This window comes from Nuphar pumila, chromosome 2, assembly GCF_984573655.1.
Source record: "Nuphar pumila chromosome 2, dmNupPumi1.hap1.1, whole genome shotgun sequence".
Classification (NCBI taxonomy): Eukaryota; Viridiplantae; Streptophyta; class Magnoliopsida; order Nymphaeales; family Nymphaeaceae; genus Nuphar; species Nuphar pumila.
Window position 1 is genome coordinate 89,003,551 of NC_143250.1, and position 9,556 is coordinate 89,013,106.

Genomic DNA, 9,556 nt, shown 5'->3' on the forward strand with positions numbered 1-9,556 from the left:
CTCTCTCTAAGGCTCTTGGTGGTTTGTTTGGATGGCACAAAACTATGCTCATTTTCGTCATATTTGAGTTAACATTCAAAACCTGGTGCATAAAATTTTGGTAGATGTTTATGCGATCTTGCGTATGTATCTTAGTGATCTTCCACTCCTTCCTGCTGATGCTACCTATCCTTTGTCGCAATCTGGGCAAGCGGCTCTGGCGTGAGCTCATTTTATCTGTCTAATGTTCTTTTCTCTTGTGCTTTCTTTATTTGTTTTGGCTTTTGTTCTTGTTCAGTTCATGGGTTCAACATTTTGTTGATCTTCATGAGTGGTAATGTTGAATTACTTTCGGCTCTCTCTCTCTCTCTCTAAGGCTCTAGAAAAGGATTTGATAGAGTCTTACAATTGAGAGCAACCAGCCAGGCCTTAATTTGGCTGACTAGGATTGAAGTCTTTTGGCTTATTAGGGTCGTTATGCTAAAGGTAATCGACATGGAGGTTCATTTTTCTTCCTTATCTGTATTGTCGTTTATAACCGTAGCATTAAATTCTTTTCTGGTTATAAAAACCCCACGGTGGGGAGAAGGAAGATCAAATCACAAGTCTTCAACAGATTTCTCTTATTTTTTCCAATGGCTTGTCATAACGGGAATCGCTTGCTCACTTCCCTCTTACCTCTTCTTTTCCTTCTCCTGCTTCCCTTGTTCCAGTTTTCTCATGCCCAGCTTCTCTTACAGGTAAAATCATCTCTCTGTGTACGTATTGTATATATGTACTGCATACATGAAGTTAACAATTTTGTTTTGTTTCCGTTACTATGTCTAGGAAAAAAAATCTCTACTGTACAATAATAGATTAATCGACAGAACATATACACAAGCAACTAATCAACATATGACATTTTTTTTCTTCTTCTTCCAAACAAAACCTTTTCACGATTTTGTAGTTGGCTGGCAAAGATGGTACCAGCATCAGTGATCTATTAATGATTTATTGTGTAGATCGAGTTGTGTTTTAGTTGGTAATAAGGGTTTCGAAAAAGTAATTAATTAAGAAAAACCACCACATGTGGCCTGTGGGGCCTTATCTTTTCCCATTTAATGTCGAGGGTGAACTCGAGGCCTTTTTATTGTTTAGTGGGCCTCTACCCGTCCAGCAATTCCATTCAACCAATCACAAGGGAAGAGCATGTTGGCAGGTTCAGGATAGTTTGTATATATTTTTTCCCTCGCATGCCCCTTAACATGAATTCTGGGATTAATGGTGCACTTTACTTTGGTCGATTTTCAGGGGTTCAATTGGCAGTCGGCTAAGAACACACAGGGATGGTATCGTGTTCTCAAGAACTTGGTGCCTCAGATTGCAGAGGCTGGTGTTACTCATGTGTGGCTTCCCCCTCCCTCGCAGTCGGTTTCTCCTGAAGGTGAGTTCAAGTTGTTTAAAGTACCATCCTTCTTTAAGATCAGCAGGTCTCCTCATCTAAGGGTAGTCCTGATTGCCACTGGTCTTCAACCGACTATCCTTCAGGAAAACAATCAAGTTTTGATAGCTCAACACCCTTACTTCTATATCTTTAATATAAAACCGCCTTCGTGACATGCAGGTTACCTTCCAGGCAGATATTACGATCTTGATGCATCAAGGTATGGGACAGGGGCTGAACTAAGAGACCTCATAAGGACGTTCCATGCAGCAAACATCAAGTGCCTGGCAGACGTAGTCATCAACCACCGGACGGCGGCCAAGAAGGACGGCCGAGGAGTGTGGTGCATCTTCGAGGGAGGGAAGGGTGATGGCGGCCTCGACTGGGGTCCCTGGTCCATCTGCAAGGATGACACCCAATACTCCGATGGAACTGGCAACTACGACACCGGAGATGCCTATGCAGCAGCTCCAGACATCGACCACCTTAACCAGAGGGTGCAGAAGGAGCTGACCGACTGGCTCATTTGGCTCAAGACCGACGTGGGCTTCGATGGGTGGCGTCTCGACTTCGCAAAAGGCTACTCGACAGACATAACAAGGGGCTACATCCAGCGAGCCCTGCCAGAGTTCGTGGTGGGTGAGGTGTGGAGTTCGTTGGGCTCGGACCCAGTTCAAGGCCCGGATGCTCACAGGAGGGAGCTCGACAACTGGGCTAGGGGTGCGGGTGGAGTCGCTACGGCATTCGATTTCACAACCAAAGGTGTGCTGCAGTCTGCTGTGAAAGATGAGCTGTGGAGGTTGAAGGACCCTCAAGGAAGACCTTCTGGGCTCATAGGAATCTCTCCAGAGAAGGCTGTGACCTTCATAGACAACCATGACACAGGGTCCACTCAGAACTATTGGCCTTTCCCAGCAGAAAAGGTGATGCAGGGTTATGCTTACATCCTTACACACCCTGGCATACCCTCAATTGTGAGTATATTACTTTATATAGAAGCGCATCATTATTTAGCAACACCAGTATTGATGGTGCTTATTAGACTTCTTTTTATAATAAAAATGCTGACCAGAAGCTGATGTATCTGCATTGGCTTGCACTTGCAGTTCTATGATCACTATTTTGAGTGGGGATTGGCAAAAGAGATTAAGATGTTAAGTGGGATTAGGGCTAAGAATGGGATTAAGCCTGGAAGCACTATCCAAGTATTGGCGGCGGAGAAGGATCTCTATGTGGCTAAGATTGACGGGAAGGTTATCACAAAATTAGGGTCCAGGTACGATGCTGGTGGTCTCATTCCTCCAGGGTTCCGCATGGTTACAACTGGGAAGGATTACGCAGTATGGGAGAAGATTTAATAAGCACATAACAAGCATTTAATAATTTATCGTTTACTTTTTCTCTACTATCTTATGGGGTTTTCATTTCTTTCTCTGTCATTTGTTGAGAAGCCACTCCAGAGCTTCATTCATTGTTCTTTTTTCATTCTCCCATTGAAAGATATTATTATAGAATAAAGTTCATTCTATATATGTTGATAACGATTATCTTTTCGTCAGATCATAATAGCCATTGCCCTTTCTAGGCTGGTATCTAGAGCATCACCAAAATAATAAAAGATTATATAATCGTTGGTTGTCTCAAAACGTTAGGAACTATGAGTTATAAATACGGCTAGCTAATTGTTCATGAATTCTTTGTTTCTTTCCTTTTTTCTCAACCCACTTCGGGTAATTTTTTTTTTGGGGTTTCTAGGATTAGTTTATACTCGGCAACGACTACTATATGGATCTTGTTCGGGTTTAGTTTGTTGGAAAGAGGATCCTATGATATCGTATCGTATCTCATATGATATGATCCTGTCAAATTTCCACTACCCAATACGGAATTATGGACACGAACAGAGGTTATAAGAAACAAATACGTTGAACTGTGCGCGTTCACTAAACAGGTAACATTATTAAGCTTCATGTCACTTTTTGGCTGCATGTGATTCGTTATAAAGTTTGTAAACACATGCACATGCACATGCATCCATATGGACAGTAACTTTTCTCGAATACAGACTTACTGCGGATGCAAAATTTGATCTTCTGCAGCATATTGTCCTGCTCTGAAACAGGTCTCGTGGAAAATATTGATTATAAATATATAAAAAATGTAAAGAAAGATATAAAAAAAGCATAACACCATGAAAATATAATGACAAGATCATGATTTTTGGGTGATTTCCTTCAGGTGTATGCAGATTTTCTTGTTGGTGATTTATTTGAAAACAGAGCGAATTTCTTGTGTTGGGGGTGGTACTGGTGTCGTCCCTCCTTCACCCAAAAGGCGTAGGTGCTATCAGTACCGAAGAGACACTTTTGCAACATCCTCGAACTCAACAAGCGTGCCATCATAACCCAAGATACAGAACGCATCCTCAAATTCGTGAATTGACGATTCGTAGCAACACCTCTCTCTCTCTCTCTGTTCTGCCCTCCCATATTCAATTGCATAATCCCTTTGGCAATTCTATTATATGTGCAACCGTGGATGAATTATGAAAACTAAATCTTGAGCAGCAGAAGAAATTTTTATTTGCAAGAACCAATCCAATCAAATCTGTTCGAATTAAGCTATTCACACATTCAAATCGCGCACAGAAAGAAGCTAAAGGAAATCGGAGAAGAAGCCGAAACTGGAGGAGTGTTCGAACCAAGGCGAGGGGCGTTCAAGTGGAGGATTTGGTCATCATCCTCATGAACTCCTCGAAATTGACGGCTCCGTCGCCGTTCTGATCGACGCCGCGGATCATGTCCTGGCAGGCGGACAGGGTCGTGTTCTCCCCCATGCTCCTGAGCACCTGGTGGAGCTCTTCGGCGGAGATCAGGCCGTTGTTGTCTCGATCGAAGATCGTGAAGGCATTCCTTAGATCCTCCATGCACTTGGACGAGTCCGTCTCCTGCGTGTTCATGTGGAGGAACTCGTCCAGGCTGACGAAGCCATCGCCGTCGGTGTCGGCCTCCCGCATCATCGCCTCCACCTCCTCCCTCGATCCGGAGAACCCGAGGCACCGGAGCATCGACTCAAGCTCGTCGGTGGAGATCTGTCCGTCTCCGTTGACGTCGAACTTCTCGAAGACGCGGCGGAGATCGCCTGAATCCTGGATGCAGAGGGCAGAGGTGGCCGACGTCGAGGCGCAGGGGCCGGATTCAAGCGATGGGGAAGATTCCGGCGATGGGGAGGGGTTAAGGTTAGGGCTCCTTTTGGGAGATTTCCTCTTGTAGTTTGGATTGAAGCAATTCAAAGAATTCATCTTCATCTTTCTTTCCCTTTCTTTCGCGCCGCGTTCCGTTATATACAGTGGAGAATCTGCGAACAACGAAAGCAAGGAGCAGGGCTCCCTTTTATAGGCGGTGGAAATCAAGAAGGGCCGTTACTTGTTCTGTTAAGGAGGAGAAAGCGCGTGGGGCGTTGTTTTGGCCGTTGGGAGAGAACACGGGATTCTGTGTGACTGTGTGGTTGGCTTGTTGCTGGGCGCGGTCCAGGTGGTGGGTTCGTGATGTGCGCCATTGTCTCTTAGACGCGTGGGACGGTGCTCTTTGTTTCCGGGAAGAATCCACATCTTTAGGATATGTTTGATTTTTTATTTATTTAGAAGGTTATTAAAATTGGTAATTTGTTTTGTTTATAAATAAGTATCCCTTCATTTATAAGTAAATAGGAGATTTAAGAATTTATTTGAGAATTGGATTATGAGATCATTTTCAGTTGATTTTGTGTTATTTCTTTTCAATTTTCCGGTTTCCCTGAATACTTTTAGATTTCTCGGGCGTCAAAATCTGATCTGACCCTCGAAAGGAGAGCATGTGGAAAACTGGCAAGGAGGAGGTTCATCATCCACGTCGACACAATGCAAGTGTGGATATGCCACGTAGCATATAACTGTTCTGTTGATTTTTTTAAACTTTTCAAAATACAAAACGAACGGCCACGATGTTGGCATGAGCAAAAAAGCTCATGTTCGATCTGCTTCCCTCCAACGCCCTCACAAATGATATCATATGGCCTTCTATATTATCCAAATTTCTAAAAAGTAGCCATGACCAAGGGCATAGGATTAAGTTTATTAGGTGATCTTTGATTGTTTTGGATCTCATATCCATGCGAGATCCTGGTTTTACAAACAAAGGATCTCAGATCCTCTGATTTGAGATTCTCAAAATCCCTAATAAATATATGGATCTTTTGCCTCACGAAGGATATCCTTGTACTATAGATGCATCTTATCAATGTTGTGAGATTCGTATCGGCCCTCAAATCGTTGGGCCAACGATTGGGCTGAGCCCAAATCTGACAAGGGCCAGCTGGGTCTTTTGGTGGGTTTGGGCCTTGGTTGGACCTTACTTTTATCAATCTCTTCATATGGCCACAGGTTTGAAGACATTAAATTTGGGATTCAACCAACCTTTTGGCCTCTAAATCCGAAATTCGTATTGGATCCACAATTACCTTCTGGGCGATACAAGAGCCTTCTAGATCGGGTCGTTCCTTTTTGGTTCATCTATCTGTGATTTTGTATTTTAAAAGCCTTGCAGCTTTTCCTCAAAACGATATCAATCGGTTTTAATGACCATTTATATTGTATTTATAAAGCCTTATCCTTCACACGTTTTGGTTTTGGTAAGAGTAGATTTAGAGCTAGGGATGTAAACGGTTTGGGTGCAACACGATACCTGACCCAACTTCGAGTCCATCAGGCTGGTTTGGTAGCCAAATCTGGATCCATTTAATACTCAGATCCAGGTTTGGTATTAAGTTTTGCATTCAAACCTGAACTCGAATACGACTAAAAACCCGACCTGAGTGTAAATATATACTGGGTTTTAAGCTAGTCGGGTCTGGGTTTGGTTTTATCTTTTTTCATCCAAAACCGAATCTGACTTCAAATCTGATTAGTCAGACTTGGTAACGCCAAGATCCGACCCGAATCCAAACTGTTTACACCCCTAGTTAGAGCTCATCATCAAAGTCCATAAAGCTGCTGTGCGGTTGGAATTCAAGGGTAGAACGTATCACGGTTGGATTTCCAATCCGGGCCCTAACAAGGTCCGACCCACATTGTCTATCCCGGATAATATATATCCGGATATGGGTAGTATCCAGAACAAATATGGTTGGGTCTATTTAGAATTAGAATGGAACAAAATACACAAATATGGTCAGATATCCAGGTCCAAAACCAGGTATATGGGATTAATTTTATATTTTTCACTTGAAAATCAATCAAAATTACCACTTCGTAGTAGATCAAGCAGCACAGAGGTTCATATGTCAACTGGATGTGAACTTCATCGTGAGGCCCCATCAACTTTAGATATAGAACTGGACTCCTTCCAAAATGAATTGGGTACTGCTGGTTCAAGCCTGACCTGACCCATGTCGGACCGGTAAGCAACTCCACAGAATTAAATTCCACCGTTCAAAATTTCCCTAAGCAGCCATTCTTAATTTTAAATGCAACCTAAGGAAAAGTAGAGGTGCAACTAGGTCGGTTATACTTGACCCTGGCCAATGTCTTGAACTAATTAGACCCCACCTGACCCAATCTTAATAGATCTATGAGTTTGGGTCGAGTTTAGAATCTGTACTTGTTTAAAAATACCGTAGATTCTTTTTTTTTTTTTAAAGGCAAGCTGGGGTTAGGTAGACCCCTACCAGGCTGGTTCACACTTACCACCGCGTGCTATCATGTTCGTGCTAGAGCCATTTCATTGTGGATCCCTTGACCGGTCTCGCTTCATTAGGGTGCTAATAGGTTGCTGCTGAACCTATTGATCGAAAATCGCTCAAGAATATTTGTTTTTGCTGTCAATTGTGTTACGGCTAGCATGAGCATGATGTGTGCTCTAACCCTATCCGCCGTGGATCCCGACCTTGGTCATCACATATTGAACCTGGTCTCGATTCAAGATGGGTTAGGGTTTGGGTCTAATTCTTATACCTGATTAAAAAACATATATATTGAAGACCCAACTTGTTACATACCCGAACTTGTTAACCTATATGAGTCAACAATTTTCAGCTGCACCTGGACCTCGACCCGAATTTGAATTAAACTGAGTTGGATTTTAGTCTAACTTTTACATCTATTTGAAATTGGGTACACCTCTATATTGCTAATAACCATAGGCTTGATAGTTATGTATGAAAATGATAAACCCCATGCGTAAACGTTTCTATTTTTATGGCCAATGAGAGAGTGCGAGTCATCATTTCATGCCTATTAAGGATGGTGATAATTGAAAAGAGAGGGAGAGAGGTTATAAATGGTAAATAAACTTTTAAAAATTTACAAAACCGTAAGACTTTTTTTTTTTTTGAAAACTTTATGTAAATGCCCTTACAAATTTTTTAATTACATTCTCAATTCACGACACTAATGTTACTTAAAATAAATTATAAAGCATCTAATTTTTTGGACATGATACCCTTGTTTTTGTTTTTTTATAATATTTAGGATATGATTAACTTTCCTGCTCTCTCTCTCTCTCTCTCTCTCTCTTCATGGTTCATGCAGGTTTCCCTCTTGCACAAGCATGGATCAATGTCACTTGATTGTGCTAATTTGTTTGCAAATACTCATTTTCCTAATGAAATGAAACTTGAACCAACTCCAAACAAATTGGATAGAGATCAATTTATACCCGAACACCTATACGGATCTAATCTTTAATTAGTCCCGATTTGAAAGCAGGTCTGTTTAAGAGCAAACCTGTTTATAACCAAACTTGTCAACCATAGGAATCCACGATTCTAGTCAAACCCTGACTCGAATCAGATTGAGTGCAGTTCGACTATAATTTTTAAACCCAACTGTGGAATGAGTTAGTTCACAATCCAAACAGTTCTTATCTTCCCTGATTTATAGCCGAAACCATTATCCCATGTATGTTTTGCCGTTTTAGTAAGATCCAAACCCATTACAATTTTAGTGAGATCCAAACATGCACCTGGACCAAAATCAAATTGGATCGATTCCAGATCCTGTTTTTATACATGATTTATAACACGTCTGGCGGCGATTGGCAAGTTTGCATGACTATGAGAAAGCGCCTTTACAGTTGGGACCGCACCTGATTAATGTCTCCTAAAACCGAGTGGTTAGTTTCTGGGCAAGAAAGTGCAGTCCCTAATCCCCCACTTTTTACAGATTAAAGTCCCAACTTACCACTGAGAGTGGGTTGGCTTTGTTCGTTTCTTAGGTAACTCACCTCACGCGACCTCCCCACATTAAGAATCTTACTTCCCCACGCAAAGCACCCCTTACAAGAGAGATGGGTGGGTTTGGGAGCCACCTGGCCCATGATGCGAGAAATAACAGGGTGAAGATGTACCTCTGTGGCCGGCTCCGGTGGATATTTCAGTGACACGGCAATACTGTGGATTCTGTGTATTTGCAGCGACCCAAACCAGAGTCTCCCAAGCCCCGATTTGTGTGTGTTAATTTTCAAAGAGAAATTACCAAAACAACCTAAAAAACCATGGCAAAATTTTTTCCATTAATAATAATAACCATCTGAATTTTTAAAGTATTCAAATTACATATCCCAAATTAAAAGAATAAAGAAATAAGAAGCAAAGTGCTTTCAGTACTTCTCGATAAAACAATAGTCGAGGGCAAGTCTACAATTTAGTAAGTTATCATTTACGAATAAGACACGACCGTTACAACTTGTAGTGAGCTCTAAGCTCATATTCTTAGTTTAGTTCATTAACTAAGTCCACATGTTGTTTATGCATTTTATCTCTCTTTACTGATTCTCTATCCTCACTATCAAAGTAGATGTTCTTAATGTCGTACTCTACAACAATCGGTTATTTCAAAAATAGCTTTATGGGGTGTAACAACTTATGTAGACAAATCTAAAGTACAGTATTGGTCAGGCATATGAACTACTCACAACAACATAGTCCAAACCGGCTCAGACTATATTCTCACAATCGTTATAGCTTTGTTTGCCAGTTGCAAGCTGAAAACTCAAAAAGTGTTTGTCGGTAGCTAATTAAAGAGCTCAAGAGGCTATACATGCCCTCAAGGTTTGTGGTTCATGCTACATCCTACATGTGTCTAGTAGGCACTATTTTTTACTCCTAAAAGTTACT

The 9,556-nt window shown here is 41.6% G+C and overlaps 2 protein-coding genes across 2 annotated transcripts; one reads left to right on the forward strand and one right to left on the reverse strand.

Annotated features, from left to right (window-relative positions):
* The first annotated feature begins 614 nt into the window (after positions 1–614).
* On the forward strand, positions 615–4,443 carry LOC149846009 (alpha-amylase-like). The gene is made up of 4 exons (XM_089990203.1): positions 615–719; positions 1,273–1,405; positions 1,586–2,379; positions 2,512–4,443. Exons 1-4 carry the CDS (start codon positions 615–617, stop codon positions 2,761–2,763), a joined length of 1,284 nt encoding a protein of 427 aa, XP_089846329.1. The 3' UTR covers positions 2,764–4,443.
* LOC149846010 (putative calcium-binding protein CML23) lies at positions 3,965–4,767 on the reverse strand. Its single transcript, XM_089997820.1, has one exon. The coding sequence runs from the start codon at positions 4,710–4,712 to the stop codon at positions 4,122–4,124; it is 591 nt and encodes a 196-aa protein (XP_089853946.1). The 5' UTR covers positions 4,713–4,767; the 3' UTR covers positions 3,965–4,121.
* Positions 4,768–9,556: the final 4,789 nt, after the last annotated feature.

Coding starts and splice junctions, on each gene's coding strand:
- LOC149846009 (XM_089990203.1), top strand. CDS start 615: ATGGCTTGTCATAACGGGAATCGCTTGCTCACTTCCCTCTTACCTCTT. Junction 1,406..1,585: donor GCAGTCGGTTTCTCCTGAAG/GTGAGTTCAAGT, acceptor CGTGACATGCAG/GTTACCTTCCAGGCAGATAT. Junction 2,380..2,511: donor ACCCTGGCATACCCTCAATT/GTGAGTATATTA, acceptor TTGCACTTGCAG/TTCTATGATCACTATTTTGA.
- LOC149846010 (XM_089997820.1), bottom strand. CDS start 4,712: ATGAAGATGAATTCTTTGAATTGCTTCAATCCAAACTACAAGAGGAAA.